At 33.4% G+C, this 22,477-nt stretch overlaps 2 protein-coding genes across 19 annotated transcripts in view; one reads left to right on the top strand and one right to left on the bottom strand.

Annotated features, from left to right (window-relative positions):
• LOC144360032 (uncharacterized) overlaps positions 1-22,477 on the bottom strand; it is a 125,890-nt gene that overhangs the window by 58,279 nt on the left and 45,134 nt on the right. For 13 of the 15 annotated variants that reach the window (XR_014927084.1, XR_014927085.1, XR_014927082.1 and 10 more), the window contains 2 exons: positions 12,463-12,595; positions 6-137 (listed from right to left, as the gene is read on the bottom strand). The gene's annotated coding sequence lies outside the window, so the exon portion shown is untranslated. The remainder of the gene's footprint in view (positions 1-5; positions 138-12,462; positions 12,596-22,477) is intronic. The other 2 variants (XM_085493264.1, XM_085493263.1) reach the window with 1 other exon arrangement.
• LOC102805649 (uncharacterized) overlaps positions 1-22,477 on the top strand; it is a 150,753-nt gene that overhangs the window by 102,608 nt on the left and 25,668 nt on the right. For all 4 annotated transcript variants that reach the window (XR_014927081.1, XM_085493253.1, XM_085493254.1 and 1 more), the window contains exon 25: positions 15,317-15,415. Coding sequence is in view for 3 of the 4 variants with exons in the window: in XM_085493253.1 (XP_085349379.1) it covers positions 15,317-15,415 (99 nt within the window). In the remaining variant the exon portion in view is untranslated. The remainder of the gene's footprint in view (positions 1-15,316; positions 15,416-22,477) is intronic.

The following is a 22,477-nucleotide window of genomic DNA, read 5'->3' as shown; positions in this document are numbered from 1 at the left end:
CACACCTGGCATTGTCTTGTAATGTTTGGTTGCTTAAACACATAGCATTCCTCTGACTCATTGTAAAATTTCCTGGCCAAGCTTTAACACAGTCTCTTCCATATTGTGATGTAAGAACAAAAATCAATCTCCAGCCACTGTAATGGAAACAATAGGAATAATGTTGTTACCAGAGTTTATTATGAAGACCATGTTGTTGCCAGGGAATTTATATATGTACATGGTTACTAGAAACAGTATGAAATGATTCCTTATCATATTTTGATTATGGCCTGATAACAAAACATCAAAATTACACCATATTAAATCAAAACGAGGTAGACTGGTGATTATCTGATTCAAAATAAATGCTGAATGGGGTATGAATTAATACGTTATTATACTAACATTTCATACCTTTAATACAACATGTACTATAATAATCTAAAAGTCCCTTATACATGTAGAATAATAAATATATATAAAGTGAATTGCATAAAAACTCCAAAATACAGCAGCATATCTGAGCTAAATAAAAACAACATAACTGGTTATCAAAACTAAGTAACAGATCTGAGAGTACTGTAGAATATTTTATTTTCGCTAAAGGGATATTTCAATGAAAATAAAATCCAGCGAATATACTTTTTTCCTATATTTTACATTCAACTCATCAAAAAAATCAGTAAAAATAAATTACATACAAAACGCCCAAAAATCCTTTCAGCGAAAATTTATTTGAGCTAAAATAAAGTATTTGACAGTGTATGACTTACATCTGGATCTTATAATCAACAATCAATGTTTTCAAGAAGAAGTTGATAATATTATTTTTTACCAAAAATTACAAAAATGTTTATTAATAAGAATTGGAAATTGAAGATATTGTTAAAAATGAGTAAGTTGAGACATGAAAAAGTCCCTGTTGTTTTTAATGTCAGAGTATGTTACAGTGCATGTGTACATATCTATGCTTGATTGGTTCAGACTAGTATGCAATGTCAGTGGACTGCATTTATTTAAACAAAATGGCTTCCAACCAAATCATCTTAAATTTTATAGTGAAAATAAGCAGCCTGTCGACTGAGATAGCTCCGCTGTTATCAATGCACATTTCAATTAAAGAACTGAAGATATCATTAGAAAATGAACAATATGTATAGCAATTGGACTTGCTGTTTTTAACAAGAATTCAAAAATATCACTTTTCACTAAAAATGACAAAAATATTGATCAAAATTAGATAATTGAAGATATCATCATGAAATGAACAAATCTGAGAGAGGTTCACATGTAGTACCTATATGTATAATATCAAAGCAATTGGACCTGCTGTTTTTAACAAGTCGTCAAAAATATCCATTTTGACCAAAAATCACAAAAATATTCATCAAAAATACAAAATTTGAGATTTTGACATGAAATGAACAAATCTGAGAGAGATCCACCCAAGGTGCCCATATACCAAATTAGAAAGCATTCAGAATTACGGTTTCAAAGAAGTCATCAAAAATATCAATTTTGACTAAAAATCACCATCCAAGGTACAGTTTCAAAGAAGAAGTTGAGATTGTAAAGTTGACGCCGACGTCGATGACGGACAATCAGTAATATGAACAGCTCCACTGTGTCGACTTTGTCGACAGCGGAGCTAAAAATGCATGTGCACCTGTATGAGATAATGCCTGATGTACATGTATGTGTGAAGTTTGAACTTGATTTGTCTTGGCATGTCAGAGATATGGATTCAGAACTGCATTCTTCAAAACAAAATGGCCACCACAGTCATTTTTAAACTACCGAGTGATTTGAAAAAAATAAAATGACATGTATCAAGGCGTCATTGTAGTGAAAATTTGTGTGATTTTCATGCATTGTTGACCTTAAAATGGCTGCCATTCAGCCATATTGAATTGAATCATGAAACAAATACATGTACATGAATCCAATAAAATGTATGTGCATTCAAGATACCAGCATACATGTACCAAGTATCAAAGTATATTCACAAAGTTAACACTATGACTATGAAACAAATAACATGATGTATAATGTAGTTGTTAAGTTTGATTGCAATCAGTTAATATGTTGTTAAAGACATGGCTCTAGAAGCATTCAGCCATGTATGTGACATGACGTATGATGTATCTATAAAATTTGAATATGATTCGTCAAGGCATGTCAGATATGTGAGATCTGGCTCCGGAACAGCATTGTTAAAATGGCCACCAGTCGGTCCAAATTCATCCATACACTGATTCCGAAATAGCATCAATGCTTGATTCTAATGACTTTTAAATTGCCACCATTTGGCCATCTTGAATTGGATGAAACGAATGGACATGCATATGTATCCAAAGATGTATGATGTATGTGTGAAGTTTGAATGTAATTGACCAAGGCATGTCCGAGACAGAGATGAGCATGCAGGCATACACAGACACACAGAGGACAATCAACAAGTTTTTATGTTCAACTAAAAATGGCTAACACTGTAAAGACAAGTATACAATTTTTTTCTAGTTAGTCTCCAAATCATACAAGAATATCATAGGCTAGTACAAATAGTTCTTATAAATTCATTGCATTATTTTTTGTAGAAGTAAAGCAATTCAATACAAGAGATAAATTTTCATACTTTTCATAAAAAATGGCAGATACACACATGTAGATTGATGTTTCACTTTGGAAACTGACAAGACACATGCCAAACAAGTTTTATAAAACTTGAAAAATAGTTTCAATACTCGAGTCATTGAACTATACATACTAAGTATAGAAATTTAGCAAGAATTCTGAAACATGGGTTATAACTTTCCAGGATATGGTAGTGAAGATGCTAGGGTCAATAACCCCTGAACTACATGTACATTTCCCTACCTGACCACCTGAGGGCTTTTTCATTGCCACATTATCGTATTATAGCTATATAAATCTGTAGGCCAATCCCCATTTTAAGAATTGGATCATCAATCTAGGATCTCTTGGATGGTCTTATTTTTGACTTATAATTATAGAAGTATTAATATGTCAGAACAAAATATTTTGCCATTGAACAACCATGTGTCCAAAGACAACATGGCTACTATTGTTATGAAGGCCTATGATCAGCAGGATTGTTGTATGGCATATAACAGTGGATTTTGGTGTTTTTCTAGAAGACAAAAACAATTGGACTTCACACTCATTATGTAGTGATAAAACACAGTGGTGAGATTTTACAGCATGTTTATGGTACTCAAATTTTTTTTATTTCGAGCAATGAATCATGAATGTATTATAACAATGCGATATTTCCTGCACATTTCATTACAGTAATTATGATCACACAAATAAACAGACTGAAAATACTAACAAAAGATAGATACCTGCAGAAAATAATATTTAAAATCCGAAAATGTATACATAATACTGTAAAACACTTTATTTTTGCTTGGAATTTATTTTTGCTATTTTCACTGAAGAGATAATTCTGAAATCAGTGAAAATTAAATCCAGCGAATATACATTTTTTCCTATATTTTACATTCAATCATCAAGAATCACTGAAAATAAACTCCATACAAATCATCCAAAAAGTCTTTTCAGCGAAAATTAATTCCAGCTAAAATAAAGTATTTTACAGTAGTTTGTTTTTTGTCATTATCAACAAACAGTTTAGGTGACCTTCCTCATTCAGAGATTGCAATACACTTAGTTCTCAGAATTTGAATACTTTTGATACATACACGATTGATAACAAGTCATTGTTGATGCTAGTCTCAGTCCAGTTATTAGTGACTGTGTGTATTAAATGTTGGGAGAGTATTCAGCATGATAAGGTGAAGACAACTTTCTTGAAAAAAAAATCAGTCAACTATGTCTCAGAAATGATAAAACCAACATGGCCACTAGTCAGCCATCTTGAATCAAATCAGTGTATCAAAACTATCATCTGAAATGTTCATACTAAATTTGAGTAGAATCAATCAAGACATGGCTGAGAAACAGTCAATGACATGTTCAAATTTTGAAAAACAAGCAACCAATTATGCATTGCTTTTGCACCAAATTTGAACAAAATCTGTAAAAGTGTACCAAAGACCTGAGAAGACTAATAATAATATGGCCACAAGTCAGCCATTTAAATCAGATTGCAAAAGAATTAAATAACCCAACATATGTGACGTTAATGCCAAGTTTGAATAAAATCTGTCAGGGTATTTCAGAGAAATGACAGACACACAGAACTGAAAACAAAAGTCCTTGTTTCAGACATCAGTTTAATTTAATTATTATAAATACATTAACATCTCCCTAGAATAATATTACTCAGTGACAGTAAATCATGCATTAGATGTTTCCTGAATTGTTGTCAATTTTAAAAACAGATGCAGTAAATTTGAAAACAAAACAAGGAATAATCTTGGACGGCCTTGCTGGAATGCACAAATGCAGGAATCAACATACTTATAAAGGATTTTTATACTTAAGGGAAAAATATGATAATATTTTGAGATAGGTTATGGTAAGCTTTATGTCAGAGTGCCATTAAATACAAATTATCATGGAAAGTAATTATGATACTGAAAGTAATATATATTGTAACGATGTTTCAGAAAACAATTGTGTGTATTTGCAGCACTATTGGTAAAATCCCAAAATAACACAACCTACAGTATTATGAATGAAGTACTTGTGTGTAAAATTCAACTGAATCAACCAAAATATTAGTGAGTACCGGTAATCAGCATGGACATAAATAAAAACAAAATGGCCACCATTAATGAGACAAAGTTTAAATGAAAGTGCAATGTTCATCTCTGAGAAGCGGTCCCGGACAATTTTGAGTATCAGAAAATAGTAATTTGCAGGATCAAAATGGCCATCAGTCAACTATGTTTCATCAAATGATGATGAAAATCAACATAATACATGAAATTTACCCCCCCCCCAAAAAAAAACGAGTACAAGTAATAAATATAACTAAATAATAAATGCTACTTAGAGTAGTCTCCTTTTTTGGTGGGGATTACAGATATAGTTCATTGGAAATAGTTGGGTCATAACCCTTTAATATGTACGGTATTTTATAGTTTAATCAAATACATTTTCAAATGAAGAAAGAAAATAAATATTACAAATCAAATTCTGAAGAGATAGTATTTTAACTTTACTTTAAATATGTGTCTCTAACGGTTTTAAAAGCATCAAGCAATGAGTTCCAGTGTTTTGTTGCAGAGTATTTTAGACTGTGGTGGTTGAGTGTAAGATTCAGTCATGGGGTATACTAGTTCAAGCTACAGGCTAAGTGGGTTGGATAATTATGGGACAATGGATCTAAATAGTTGTTAAAATCATGTGCAAAATAATTATTACTGAGATCAAAGACAAATAAACAGGTTTGTAATTTGCAGAGTGAAAAAATGTCTAGTATTCTTAGTTTTTTTTGAACAGAGGAGGAGCAGCATGGGAATACAAGTCAGGGAAAGTGATGAAGCGTATTATTTTTTTTTCTGTAAGATATATTGGTTGAAGTAGAGTAGCATATGTATTACACCAGGCAATATGTAATATGTGGAAGAATTAGGGAGTTGTATAAGACAATAATAATATGATTATAGGAACAAAATGACGTAGTTGTGAAATTGACAACTTTTGCAAATTTAATCAATGGGGCATTCCATGACATATTCTGGCCAATAGAGATGCTAAGGTAATTGACGGCACATAAGCCCTCTATCGGTGGCCCGTTTGTATCCAGGTTATCCTGAGGTCTGTGTGTAAAGTTTGAATGTGAACGTCAAAGCATTTCTGAACAAGCGACCTGACGGTCGAAATAGCTCCGCTGTCTTCATTATCATGGAACAAGAATTAGTAAAGTGGCATTGTGGTTGTAATATTCATAGTCAGTCATTTAGAGAACATTGCACTTGAGTTACAGTTGCTTGCAGTTGCAATTATGAACTTTTATAGTGTTCATAAGGATAGTGCATTTCATTGGACAAACATCATTGAGGCTAAACTTAAGAAATCGTGGGTGTGCAAAAACCTGAGAAATAGTCAAGAAAAAAAAAATATGTTTTTGTTTGAAAATTGTGGTCATATCTTTTAAATGTTATCCTTCCTAATAAAGTTATACGTAATTGTTTTGTTACACCCAAGAACAAATGTTCAATAAATCTGTGCAGTAATAATCTTATGATCAGATATAAGAGAGTCAATTACTCCAGTTTTACATAAGACATGAGAAAAATGTTCACTAAAAATATAAATTTGCATATTTTGACACAAATTTAAGAAATCTGACAGAGGACCACCCCAAGTACCTTTGGTACAAATATGAATGTAATTGGTCAAGTATTTTTGAAGAAAAAGTCAACGCCGAAGAGATCCCCATACCAACAGCTCCGCTGGGTCATCTGCGATGACAGCGGAGCTAAAAATATCATGGACGGATGAACGAGCGTACATACAGACAAACGCACAGACTAACAGAAATCAAATTTAAATTCACTGATTCTGTACTTCATCTGAAACAGGGATAATATATATCCTCGTTTTGGACCTAAACCATACTCCCACTGGGGGGGGGGGTTGTTAAATGTACATTATATTAATTAATGTATGGAAGTTTTATTCCAGAATAATCACACTCATTAGCTGTTGAAAGTATACAAGGACAAGTTGATGTTGTAAGGCACCCAATCAAATTTACCTTGCTACAAAATGATTTTCACTGTAATTAAAATGGTGTCATTTGTGATAACACACATGTACATGTATGTGAAAAGTTGATTGCATTATCAGATAACCTTTTAACCACCAGTTCCCTTTTTCATCACAAATTCACAAAATAGTCTTGTTTATAGTCTGTACTTTTGTCTGTTAGCTCTAAAATTTGGGTTCATTTCCAAAAATATTTAAGAATACAAGAAAAAAAGTGCAGAAAAATTTGGACAAGAAAGTCTTGTGGTGAAAATGTTTAGGCATGTCAGAGATATGACTCTACTACACCATTTGTTGAAACAATTGGATAATGACACTAATACATGTTTGTATAGGTGATGTACGATGTGAAAGTTAAACTTGATCTAGTCCATGTATATTTCGGATATTCAACACTGCATTTGTTAAAACAAACTGGTCACTAGCCTTTTTGAATCTAATCTGCAAAACAGATATGTATAGGTATCCCAAGATGTATACATAACAATACATGTATGTGAAGAATGGTCCAACTATTGAGATACAGGTGTAAACACACTCTTTGAAGCATATAGGGACAGACACAATCACAGAGGTTATTATTAGTCCAAACTGCATGGGTCGTATAACAAGTATTTCTCAATTCTAACCGGGTACATAATCTTTCATTGACCCATGACACAAAAATGTGAATAACAAATTGAAAACAATCAACATGAAAAAAACAAAAACATAATGACCTTAATGTTCATAAAAACCTTGAAAACCCAAGCATTGGTGTCATATATAGAGTATGACATGCATCCATCATTTTCACAATGGCATTTCCTAACTTTATTTTTTAATAACTGCCTATATTAGTTGCATATAAAGTAAATAATTTGTCACTGGCATAAACTGCAGTAACACACAAAATGTTTGCACCATTAACACAAAATTTCCATCATAATGTGGAAGAACACAATAAATATTGTGCCAATTTTTATTTACACTGATTTAATAAACAGACTAAATTTGAGCATCACAACTGCAAATGATATCCATAAACAAGACCAATTATTGTAATATTATATATAAGCATTATTTCATGTAACATTATTTCATGTAACTGTATTGTAGTAGATTTTAGATATCTAACTTATGTTTATTTTAACACCTTTATTGCATTTCATAAACCAAAATAGATATGTAATTCATTCTATAAGGTTGTAATAAAGAATTATCTTATCTTATCTTATCTTATAAGCTCACTTTAATTAATCCATAGTGACCTTCACAAAAAACACCAAAATCTGAATTATGCAGCCTCATCTTCAAATCTGCCAGAACATGCATTTTCATAGCCAATACACTTGGATGGTTCCTAGCCGCAAGTAATGTCCATAACCAACTAGTTTACAGGACAGTAATAACAGTTCACATAATGCATTCTCAAAAGACATTGTGTGAGGGTGATATAAATATCAAAATGCAGGGAGGGATTAAAAAGTGACAACCTCACTTATTATTTGTTATCTGTTTCAGAGGATGTTTTGTCAATCCTATGTATTTGAAAGCATTAATGAGGTTAAATGTCAATTATTGAATAATTTTATTAGAAAAAAACATAGTTAAACTATTGAATATCTTGCCCGTGATTGCAAGTGAAAGTAAGTTATGTGTTAAATTAACACTTATACTGCAAGTCCAATGTAGTTTTAGATTGACTTGACCAGATAAGATTTAAACTGAAGCTGTAACTGAAATGTGATCACTGTAGAGTGAATCACAGACAACAAAATGGCTGCCAGTGAGCCATTCTGAATCCAATCTGCCAAACAAAATGACAGTCACCAGTTATTGAACTAAAAAATACTGGCGCAGGACCCGGGAATATAGTTTGGTGTCCACTCAGGTTCCCGACGACGCATTCAAATCCACTGGCGTTGAAGTGTTGATTTCTTGGACGAAAGAAATGTATGAAAAGTTACGCCTTTCATCTCAGGATATTTCGCTGTTTTTTCTTTTTAATCAAACTCGAGGAATAGCCTGGGGCATTACAATACCCGTTAACCATTTTGACCAATTCTTGCAAAACGTTTGTAAAAAATAAGACTTCAGCAACAGTAGCAACTAGTATATTACTTACAGCAGACGCCGCTCAAATTTCTAACCCACCACCAACGTTGAACGGACTGTCATCCAGGTACTTTGAGAACGCCCTCTATCGAATTTCGTGAGAAAAATAGTAACTCGGAAATTAGGAATTGGATTGAGCCAAACAAAATGACAGTCACCTACATCACATAATATTCAATGTATGTACCAAGTTTGAACAAAACCCAGGCATACATGACCAAATATGGTTCCAGAATGGCAGAAATTATGACGAATTTTTAATGCTAAAACGGTCGCTATTTGGCTATCTTGAATTGGATTGTGAAATAAATGTATGCGCATATGTGTGCTATGATGTATTAGTGAAATCTGATCTAGACATGTTAGATAGAAGAACAAGGTCATCAGTAATTATGTATAAAAATAATAAATCTTCTTGTTTCTCAGTTAATAACACATACACTGTATTAATCCCATGGTCCCTTATAGAATATGACATGAATTGTATGATAGTTCAAAAATAGTACAACAATATATCTTCCATGTGTGGCCTGAGAGATTGCAAAAAAATGCCAGAGATAACATAGCAGTAAAATAGCAGTAAAACTTTTGTGCATCCAGGGAAAAATATATGTAAGCATGGGTTGAAATTAAATCAGCAATATATTTTACTTTGTGTATTTTCCTTTGGAAAAATCATTACTGAAAGAAAAAAAATCATTTCCCCATGATATCATTTATATTGTAGTATTAAGCTGTATTCACTTTCTACAGAAGGGTGTTCAGTTTTTTTTACATTATGAGTTGTTCATTAATGTTGTGTTTGTAGCTGCTGCCGGTCAGAAACTATGGTATGTAAAGTAACGATTACAGCTGCTCTGAATAATTCTGATATCTCGCGAAATGAACTACTTTCTTTTTACAAAATCAGTGATGTTCAATCAACCTTGGTTTAACATATTTTAGACAAAAAATTATTCGGAATGGGTCAAATTGCAGAGCTCTATGTTCAATCATACTTTATAATGTAAAACGTTTCAAATGATACGAACATGAAATAAATAGTCCCAAAGTAATTTTCCATAATGTAGCACTTTTAGATGAAATTCTCGATGGATGTTACTTCTATGCTATCAGCTTTTCATCAGCAGTTAATTCTACCAGGGTGTTGTTCCATAGTATGGCACGTTATTTTATTGAAAGTATGTAGAGACCACATGTTATGGCACTGTACAGATTTATTGCTGTCTGTGGTGCTTCTATCAGTTACTCGTCAGAAGAGAGGATATTCCATTCTGCCACAAAGATATATAATGACAAGAAGTAAATTTGAAAGCAGACATCATTTATATGCTCCTTCAACTGATTTTCGGCAGCCAATAAAGTCACTGTAATCACATTCTTTACAGGCTTCTGTACTTTGATTGGTTACTTTGAAAGATATATGTCACCAGGGGTGGATATCAGTATCCAAAATTATGTTTGACCATTTGAGACTGAACGTAGCATTAGCACTAGTTGATTACAAAGGATTTTTAGAGATACTATTACATGTACATGTATGTGAGAGGGGTGTTTGTTCTACCACAGACGGACACCCATCAAGTGATGACCACCTATCTATAGTAACTACTTATAGGTAGTCTCGAGGTATGAGGATGAGCAACCTGCAATTTGTTTGTAGAACCGACTTGTTTAGAAACCAAAGAAAAAAATCATCAGCATTGTGTTCTTAAAACAATTTGATTTTAATTAACAGAAATATGATTTTGTTTTGAAACAGTACCATCTCATTATTTTCTGGACAAATATGTCAATAACATGAGTTGGTGATCCATAAAAAAATAATCCAACTTCCATATAAAGACCACCTGTCTATAAAGATCATTTTGGATGGTCGCTATACACAGGTTTGAGTGTATTTTCTAAATATAATCGCCTACTGCAGAACTTAGTGAAACCCTGTTTAGCATAAAATGATTATCTGATCATACAGATCTGAAAACAATTTTCCACAAACCAACTAATCATTGAGACTATCACTCTCAGTGTGTGTTCTGAACACAACAACAAGGTTAGACTATAAGACCCACTATTTCTTTTACACTTGATCTCAAATAACCTCTGACCTTTCTAAATTCATATATTTTATCCTCCAATAGGAGATTTTCCATTCACTGCAAGATTCTGTGTAATGTGTGAAAGACGCAGATCAAACATCTGTCGCAAAAAATGAATGATTTGTTTTTTAATTTCTCTATTTGCATAGGTCAATGTCAAAATGCTGATCTTACAGAGGGGAATATAACATTGGCATACCTGTCATCAAAACTGACCATCAAATGTGCACAGCACATTATTAGGTGTGAAAATACCCCTAAATCCCATGCAACGTTTTGATGCCACTCAGATACTATTATACTTTTGCTTTTACATTTGATTTTACACATAATGCAGGATGTTGCAGTGAACGGAAATGGTCTATTGTCAAATCAAGCAAAGCAACTTGAAAGTGTACTTTACCAAAGTAAAACTAGATCCAGAAACTTTTATACAGACTATTCAAAATGATTTTTCAAATGAGACCTCCAACTCTCTCAAGGAAATGACAATTAAACATCGTCCATGGCAGATGTCTACCTTCAGTTGTTTTATACAAAATCTATAATTCTGAAGTACAGAGTGTAAAATGTTTTCTCTGCATTTATTTCAATGACTAACAACTGTTTTATTTTAGCCAAATTTTCATGTGCTGGAAATTATATTATATATTAATATTGCACATTAAACCTGTATATATGGTTTTGACTGGTCAAGATATGTAAGAGATACATGTATGGTTTCAGAACTTCATCCATAAAAACAAAATGGTCACCAATCGGCCATTTTGAATGATGATTAGTAGTTGAGATATCAGTGGAAAAGCCGAAAATGTACTAATCATTATGCAAATTAAGTAATTAATATGCACAGATTTTCAGCCAAAACTAATCAAAACCTGGCATTAGTTCAAAGCAACTATGAACCAAGTTTCATCAAAATCCAATGAGTGGTTCTTTAGATATCAGTGGAACAATCATGGAACAGCTAAAAATTAGCTAATTATTATGCAAATTAGATAATTAATATGCACGAATTTTTACCAAAAACTAATCAAATCTGCGCTTAAGTTCAGAGCATCTATGTACCAAGTTTCACCGAAATTCAATGAGTGGTTCTTTAGATATCAGAGGAACAGTCATGGAACAGCTATAAATGAGCTAATTATCATGCAACTTAGCTAATTAATATGCATGGATTTTTACCAAAACCTAACCAAATATGCGCATTGGCCCAGAGCATCTATGCACCAAGTTTCATCAAAAACCAATGTACGGTTCTTGAGATATGAGTGTTTTTTGTGTTTTTTACATGTTGTACTAACTAGCGAACTCTGGTAGAATGATTTTTTGGTTCAGAATTTTAAAACGGCCGACATTGGTTATTTTTATAGCATGTTTTCGTAGCCTGTTTTTAATTCTGACATTAATTCATAGTCTGTGTTTTTGTTTGGCTACTAGTATTTTTCAGGTCACACATTCCATACTGAATTGTATTACACTAAAGTTTGTTTGTGCTTCATGGGTTAATGCGTCCACTCTATTGTTTTCTCATCCACACTTTGTATCCCCCTTCTCGTTTTTCACACCTCATACATACCTCATTAATAACATGACTACTGGTATCTACATTCCGGGTACAAAGGTTAAAACTGCAAAGCCTCATCTCATTTTATCTTGTCTATTTTTTTAAAGTTCTTCATTTTCCACTTCTATGTCATCCCTGTACACATCTGAAACAAGTAATAGATCAAATACAGTTAAAACATTGACATAAATTACAGCCACATCACAATGCTAATAAAATGAGCTGATAGGAAAGGAATTACCCGGTAGGTAATTGAAATCACAAATTGACCGTCATCGGTTGCTTTTCATATCTAATGATTCCTTGAATAGTCCATTTTACAAACTTCAAGATCTTGCATTATAGTGGTGTAAAAACATCACATGGAATTCAACACAAAAGTTTTCAGGAGATATTTTTACTTTTATAATAACACACTATATACACAAATGATATCATATGACATTCAACCCAAGCTAAGCATCTGTTGTCATCTAGTTAAGTTAGTTAGTAATAAAGTAGTTGGTTCAGAGTAACAAAAAATGGTTCCATGTCATTGTGACTGAGACTAATTGTCTGTAAAAGAAAACATACAAACACATATTATTGCAGTATTTTTGTCTCTACATATGGTGTCTGTGGTGAAGCACTGCATGGGGCCAAGTCTAAATAACTGTGCTTTCTCTGAGGTTAGGGAGGATGGGTTAGGGTATTGTTTGACAATGCTCTATTAGTTGGGTTGGGGTAAGGTTATTGAATGGAGAGAAATAATTCACTTAAAGGAAGAAATAGATAAGGTTAAATATTTTTCATATTTTACTGGGGGTGGGGCGTCTATTTCAATGCACAAACAGGAGACCAAATCTCTACGTTATTGCAGATTCATTTCATGGTTCACTGCATTTGTTCAAATGATATGCCTTCAATGTCATATGGTACATAGTGAATTATTAATGAGCAAACCAAGCATTAAATAATTCCTCACGTATTGATGTAAATTATTGCTTACAAAATCAATAGTTAAGGATTGTGGTTTTAGCAAAGTCTATGCGTCATGTTGCATTGTTGTGTGATTCAGGCAACCAATCATGCTGTCATCTAAACAGTTATGTATTGTAATCATGAGTGTAAGTTTGAAGTGTCTAGCATTGTACAATTACCAGTGTTCTGACCAGATATGAGACATTTGCCTCATGTTTTATATATTTGTGCATTTACCTAATGGGTTAAATGATGACTCTTTGTGAGAAGAAATTGTTAGTTCAAATTGTCTGTCATAACTTATTAATGCCCCAACTCGTGTTACTGCTACCACGGCCACTTTTATTGATTATATAGATATCACTCATTCAGACGAGCAGTCTCTGCTGAGATAGCTCTGCTGTTACAATGCACATTTCAATTAGAGAATTGAAGATATCAACATGAAATAAACAAATATGAGAAAAGTACCTATATGTATAATATCAATTAATTGTTCTTGCGTTCTTCAACAAAAAGTCAAAAATACCACTTTCTACTAAAAATGATATGTGGAAATATTTACATGAGCTTAATCCATGTATATGCAAATATCTGACCATTTTAGTGGGAATGGGAATGAAATTTCTAATGCACTTCAAATAGCTGACTAATTTAATTCATTTTTTACATCTATTGCTGATTGATTTATCACTACTGTCACAAGCAACCATGATAATTTTGACAATTCCTATGATTTTCAATGAGTTTGCTTTGTGTCATTTGGATAATTTAAAACCAAATAAATCCACTGGTGCTAATGGTATTAGTGCTAGGTTGCTGAAGCTTGCTACAGATGTCAATCCTTGACTACAATCTGATATCTATCTATATATTTTAGTGGAGTTTTTCCTAATTCTTGGAAACTGGTGAAGGTTACCCCTATATTCAAGGCTGGATACATGAAAATAACAAAAATTATGGCTCATATAACTCTTTCTTCGAGGTCAGGGTATCATTTGACATGGGTCTATTAGTTGAGTTGGGGTAAGGTTAGTGAATGGGGAGAAATATTACAGGCAGAAATAGATCAGTTTCAATATTTATCATATTTTACTGGGGGGGGGGGGGTGTCTATTTCAATATACAAACAGGGAACCAAAGCTCTACTTTAATCCCCCTATCCCAGCCATGTCATGGCCAAATATAGCTAACACACAACAAGCACATTCCATGACCTACCCATCAACTTGATCCCATAACACAGAGCACTTAATATGCATACCTTTAAATACAATAAACGAATCCATTTCATCAAACTATGTATAAATCTAGATTGGGTTAATAATTGAAATATATATTTATTTATTATAAACACATCACTTTAGGCTAAACAAGCCATGCATGGCACAGTCTCTGTTAGTTATCAAATTTAAGATATATAGTTTTGTTTATAGCAATATGTTATAACAAAATGGCAGCCAGTCAGCCGTTTTGAATCTGAACTGAAAAATAAAATGACGTGCATCAGGAACCCTTAATGATTAATGTATGTACCAAGTTTGAACAAAATCAATCCATAAATGCTTGATTTTGGTGATTTTTTAGCACAAAAATGGCCACCATTGGACCATCTTGGATCAGATGTGCATATGTATAATATTATGTATGATGTATGTGTGAAGTATGAATGTGATTGGTCCAGGAATGTCTAAGACACAGGTCCGGACGCATGCACGGACGCACGGACACAGGGACGCACACAAAGGTCAATCCATAAGTCCCTGTTTTCGGACTGCTTCCGAACAGGGACTAACTAATGTTTACATGACAATATATATATACAAATATGACATAAAACAGAACCACAGAGAGTTATATGCAATTATGAACATATTATATTTATTGTATGAATGTTTTATTCCAGCTCGGCCGCACTGCATTAGCTATTGCAAGTATAAAAGGACATGTTGAAGTTGTAAAAACACTTATTTCATCTGGGGCATTAATAAACACTAAAGACGAGGTATAGTTATTCCTTATTTTTATACTGTGTGATAACTATATGTATATAGGGAGAGTTGTACAACTGTATAGTGTCGATCATTTATAAATATGCAAATGAGTTCCGCAAATCCAGTCCTCCTTAATTCACACCACTCCATTATGTAACATGATGTTATGACAAGAATACTGCAATGTATGCACGAAGGCAGTACGGTGATCGTATCGCCCAACACATAGTAGAGGTTGATGCATCCTGTTTTGCCCGAGTGCATACTTTGCAGTATTCTCAGGTTAACCTTATTATTATTATACATTTTTTTCATACATGTAATAATAATTTAATTTCAACAGAAGGATTCTATTTCCATTGCATGCTATAACAGTACAGCATCCAATGTAAACAAAGGAAAGTGTTCAAATGTGATAATAACTTTGAACATGTCGGTGTTTGTGACATAGTTTAATCCCATGTAAATGACAAATTTAAACATTCATACGAGTGTTGATATGCATTGGAATGAGTGCTGATACAGCTTTTTATGGAACGACAAATTTTATTGTTTTCTGTGCTAAATATATGATAATACATTGCATAGGCTGCATTTCAGTGAATCTACAATTGTCACTCTGTTGCAAATTTGAAAACTGTGCTTTCAATCATGTGAAGATTAGTAAACAGTCACACTTGTACTTTCATAAATCTCAGTTCATAAAGTAGGTCAGTATAATTTGTATTAACGAGGTGGTTAACTGTCAATGGATAAATTATAAAGTTAAAAGAAGAGTGTTGATCAATATGCCAAGGGTATAGGATTCTAACCTACATAACACGGCATATGTTGTTTTTATTTGTATTTATTTGCAAATTTGTATTTATTTTTTATTAGAAGGGTTAGAGACGTGATGAATATTGAACAGACAACATTGTCACAGTCAAAATACAACAAAAAGTGGGGGAATTTTGGAGTATAGCAATTGTCAGTCTTTATTTTAGAATTTTAGAATTTTAACCTTCTTACTTTTGAACTGTATACTGTACCATCAATATTTGTTGATGTAAGTATTTGAAAATAGAAAGAAAAAATTTATAAAAAAAAAACACGGCATATGTAGCACCTTAGCAAATATTGCAGATTCATTTCATGGTTCACTGCATTTGTTCAAATGATATGCCTTCAATGTCATATGGTACATAGTGAATTATTAATGAGCAAACCAAGCATTAAATAGTTCCTCATGTATTGATGTAAATTATTGCTTACAAAATCAATAGTTAAGGATTGTGGTTTTAGCAAAGTCTAAGTGTCATGTTGCATTGTTGTGTGATTCAGGCAACCAATCATACTGTCATCTAAACAGTTATGTATTGTAATCATGAGTGTATGTTTGAAGTGTCTAGCATTGTACTATTACCAGTGTTCTGACCAGATATGAGACATTTGCCTCATGTTTTATATGTTTGTGCATTTATCTAATGGGTTAAATGATGACTTTTTGTGAAGAGAAACTGTGAGTTCAAATTGTCTGTCATAACTTATGTTCAAATTCCCAACTGCTGCCACTGTCATATACTGTAAAATACATTAAAATAAATTCCAAGTGGATATAAAGTATTTTACTGTAAATATTATTTCTCATTTAAAAAATAATTGTTGCACCAAAGTTTCTTTGACAGGAATGAGTGATCACTGTCTGACATACATTGTGTGAGAACAAAATTATATTTTCAAGTATCGCCATATTTAAATATCACTTATAATAAATATCAAATCAAACAATGATTTTAATTTAGTTCTATGGAATGTTATTGCTATGAATCCAAGCAATGTGTTGCACTATTGGTCAACAATACTCATGTGGGTGGTTGATAAACATGCTCCACTATAGGAGTGTTGTGGATGTTATTCAAAATCACCACAGTCCATCATCATAGTGCTTGTACTCTTGTTTTCGTATTTTTCTCAGAAATAGGCAATACTGTTTTATAGTAACTGTTTTCTTGTCATTGCATATCAAATCTTGTACCTACTTGGAGACCAATAGATAGTAAACGAGTATTATTTTGCTTAACCTTTTCAGCACCAGTTCCCTCTTTTCATCACAAATTCACAAAATAGTGCTGTTTATAGTCTGTACTTTCCTTCAGAGGATTGGGACAAAAATATCAAAATTTTTTATATTCCAAACCAAAAATTGACTGAAATTGTGTCTTGGCTCAAAAATTAGGGTTAATTTCCAGAAATATTGAAAAATATGAGAAAAAAGTGCGGAATTTGGCCGAGAAAGTCTGGTGGTGAAGGGGTTAATGTAAAGACTGTTACTTTGCTACATTTCCACCAATCAAATAATCAAAACATGCCGACTCAAGCATCCTCGAAAAATTCATCATTGAAGAACAACAATATTTTTTATTTTAACTTTTACTGGAATATCAATGCTGGGAATTCATGACATATATTGCATGTCATATTTGCTCCATATTTTATGATAGACATTTAATTTAGATAGTTCTGTGCTACATTTGTCAATTGAATGAGTTTAAGCAATGGAGCTGTGATTCAGTTAATTCACATACATCAATGTAGCCATCATATTGATTGTTGACCTCACAGTACGTAAACTCTGAACAGTTTGATACCAATGACATATTTGCAGCGCCCTCAGATGGAATGCTTGGAGGAATTCAGGAAAAGGTCAATTGTAGCTAGAGGCTCCTAAGGCTGCAGGTGATCATATCAATTACAATAATTAGAGTCTTAACTGTGAAGGCTAAATCTAGCTATTTTAAGTCAAATATTAAAAGTGAAAATGCCAATTGACACTAAAGACATGTGGAAATATATATGTGAGCTCACTCTACATAATATATGCAAATATCTGACCATTTTAGTGAGAATGTGAATGAAATTTCTAATGCATTTTAAATAGCTGACCAATTTAAGGTAGCGAGAAGGGAAATTTTCACTTTTTTCTTGATTTTTCAAAAATTGATAAAACGGTTACTTTAGACCTTGATACATCATCCCAGGTTTACAAAAGATCGAAATTGCGAAATAACGTTGCTTAAATTAGTGTTTTAAAACGCTAACAGAAAAGACTGCCGTTTCGTGGATATTTGCATAATGTTTATCTTTGGAAGGGTTTAAATGATAACATCTTATCTGTATACTCTGATGTTGACGATTCTGATATAACGGGTGATACTGTAAAGGGGGTAATTATTCACTGGGTTTTAATTTAGCTTATTTCGCTGACTGGAAAAATGCGCTAAATTAAAACACAGTGAATATGTAAAATTTAGCATAGAACACATTATCTAAATGACGAAACCGTGAATTTAAAACCTATTGAATATGCCTGAAATGGTAAATCAGTGAAATTTAAACCCAGTGAAAATTAGTCATTTTACAGTAAGCTTCCCGTCGCAAACAATGCGTGTTTATCTAACATCCATTGTCAGCATTATTGTCAGTCGAGACTTCGTCGGAGAAACATGGTCATACAGTCCGGGCATACAGTACTCATTTCGCCGGCCGGTACTCATTGGGCGGCCCAATCTTCCGCTTTTACATCGACCGCTTATCGATTATTTTCCGATCATGCGGTCTTGTCCGACCGGAAACCGACCACATTTTAATCGCGTTTTTTTTTCGCTCGCTCGCTCATTGAAACACCGACAGCTCGCCCAAACACTGATCACTGGCACATGAGTGGTCGGAATGGTGGTTTTGATAGTAAAGTGTGAATATAAAACTAGTATTAACTATTATTAAGTTCTGAACGACACTTCAAATCTAATAGTTGTATGATACTTGTATCGTGAAAGCAACTGAACTGGGACCTCTTGTTACGTGTTTTGGGAGCTTGTTCTAGATGTAATATTTTATATTATTTTAATGAGACAGTTACGTGAAAATAATGATACCAAATCCACGTTGATCGGTCTGGTAAAATTTGACATTCAATTTTCAAAAGTAAGTCATGATCATTGAATGAGTTTGGTCTATACCCGTCCGTATACGTACCGTAAAAGTGTTCCCACAAAAAATATTTTCGACTAAAAACGGCCACATGCCGTATGAATAATTTATTGGGCTTAAAAAAACGTGTCAAATTTAGTTATAGCCATAAATATTTGGTGGCCAGTCGATGAACAATTCATAACTCAGGATTCACACGGAAGTCCTTCAGGGCTGAAAATCATCGACCCTACTCTGGTTTACTTTATTTCCCAACTTGCAGAGAAAACTGATTCGCCGTGGACTCTAATGTATCTCAGCTTAGTATTTTCTTTTTGAACTGAGGTCAAATTCCATCCCTTTGTCAAAATATACCGATGTTTTTCAGCGAACTTTATATAATTTTGAAGCCTGTCACAGCACAAAAACACTATGTGAATCGACGCTGGGAATTGGATGGTACGACGACCTTTCAATTAGCGTCAAATATGCTTTGTTACAACATCATTGATTGGCTGAAAGTCACATGATCGGAGCACGACCTGGGTCATAGAACAATATTTGTCCGTATTATCAACAGGACCTCGCAAAAGAACCACACCTACATTTTCAATCTTTTTTAGCGCGGAAGTTGCCAACAAATGTAAAAAAAATCGTGAATTTCATGGATTCGAATAAAATAAAGCAAGCAATTGATAAGAACGATTATTAATATTTTCCCCGATGCTCTTCGAATTTTTATTTTTTTTATTTCAAGGTAAGAAATGGCTAGTTGAAGTTGCATCGTCTTCAATGCGGCTGTTTCACCGCGAACAACTCTAGCTCTGCTGTAGTTTTGCGATGTAAAATAAAATATATATATTATAATAATAATACTTGTTTAATTATTTGGGGTTTCAGCCCACAAATTACACACATGATCCCCATGAATTACGGTCAATGTTTGTCCTGTCTCGGCTGATTGTGTCCGAATTTTAAATGCGAGCGAGCAGGCTATGATATTTAGGGGTTTGCGCGGTCGAAAATAAAGCGGAAATTTCCCGGTCGAATTCAACAAGCGGTCGCAAAAGCGAGAGAAAAAGGTGATTGGAAAGCGGAAGCTGGCGGGAGGTTGTGCAAAATAAGTACTGTAACTTTGCGCAACTTTCTTTTAAATCGTTTTATTTTCCAAGTCAATATTCTATTTTTACTAATACCATTTTTTCTAACGCAATGTTAGAGAAAAGAAAGAAAGCGTTGACAGACGTGGCAAAGAAAAATCTGCCACTCAGTGTCGCATTCAGAAGCAGCAATGTTTTTTTCAAACATCGGCCATTTTGTTTCACCATGAAAACCGTTTTATTAGATCTCTTATCAGAAACACTTGAAGGATTAGCTTGTTGGTAAACTGTCAGCGTGTACAGTGGGACAGTAATGTTTGTCAGAGGATTATCCCTCGTTGTTCGTTTGCATAACAATGGAAACCTGAGCGTTCCTGGAGTACGGACTCAAATGCCATCAGTTTTCTTCATTTTTCACGCTCGAGCCTAAAATTATTCATTGTCTGACACTCTTTATGAGTTCTATGATATCAGTGGTTAATTTGTTTGGCCATTTTTAGTGTATATTTATAATAATGCAGCAAATCTACAGTGTTTTATTAACCAAAACTGTTTTTCGTGTTTTTCTAGAGTTGAAGTTTTGATTCAGTACGACTCATTGGGACCGCCGCCAAATCAAGTGCGTTCGAACCAAGACATTCAAACTCGCAGTTATCGTTCAAAAGATAATGGTGGTGCGAAATATGTCTGGGTTTTTAAAGAAAATGCTTTGTCACAGAATAATAGTCTGTTAAAGGTGCTAAATATGAAATAATTTGAGGACAAAAAACAAACCTGCATAGAAATCGGAATAATAGGTCTTTTGATTACCGGGGACACATTTCAATGGACTTGATTACGGACAATGCATGACGTATATTTCACCAGGAAATTCCGCAGTGTGCTCTCGCAATCGCGGACTTAGTCATTTTTACAAGGTTCGCCATTTTTGATGTCACGTGATAATTATGTAAACAATGACTGTCCAGTTTGTGCGAACTTGTACCTATATACTTAGTCTTTTGAAATATATAAGCTAAATTACTGATCTGAACGAGACAACAGACAGAGAATGTTTAATTCGAAAACGTCACAAAACCCTTCTCGCTATTAATTCATTAATTCATAGCTGATTGATTTATCACTACTGTCACATGCAACCATGATAATTTTGACAATTCCTATGATTTTCAATGAGTTTGCTTGTGTCATTTGGATAATTTGGATTTATGTGGACCAGCAAATGTTACCCCTATATTTAAGGCTGGAGACGTGAAAATAACAAAAATTTCCAGTTGTTTCCAAGATTTTAGAAATTCACATTCGTAATATTCTATACAAATACCTAAGTGATTATGGCCTTTTGTCGGCCACACAGTCAGATTTTAGACAACATTCATGTGAGACTGCCCTCAGTAGTCTTGTCTCAGAGGTTGCATTGAACAGAAGGGATACTTTATAGTAAGATAAATCTGAAATCATTTGAGACATACGTAAAGATTTTGATTTTATAGACCACACAGAAATTATTATTATATCAATGTGATGTCAAAGCTATTACCTGAAAGAATCACAGCCTAATGTTTACAAGATACAGCCCCAAACATCACTCTGATTGATGTACACAGAATTGAACACACCTCAATCTTTCCAAAAATGTAACATATATCCCTAACAAAATGCTAGAACACAAAAACATGGAGACTATTTACCCACAAACATTAAAACTACACATAAGTGCATCCATTAACAAACCCAATGACTATAAATATTAAATGTATGCAGACTTTAATAAATCTCAGTGATTTCATCAAAATTACCTAATAAGTCACTCTCTCCTCTAAATGCACGAGGATGATACATTGTAAGACATTGTGGATTGACGCTAAATATTAGAACAGTAATCCAGTAATGGACAAAGAACAAAAGAAATCTAGCAATATTAAAGCACTTCAGACATCATGTAGTTATGTATTGTCTGACTGTGGGTCCCATGCAACCCATATAACAACTGTAAAATACATTGTGGGAGGGCAATAAATA

Source organism: Saccoglossus kowalevskii, chromosome 18 (genome assembly GCF_978046115.1).
Source record: "Saccoglossus kowalevskii chromosome 18, keSacKowa6.1, whole genome shotgun sequence".
NCBI classification, from domain to species: domain Eukaryota; kingdom Metazoa; phylum Hemichordata; class Enteropneusta; family Harrimaniidae; genus Saccoglossus; species Saccoglossus kowalevskii.
The sequence above is the reverse complement of the archived record's forward strand: the minus strand, read 5'-3'. Positions and strand labels throughout refer to the sequence as shown.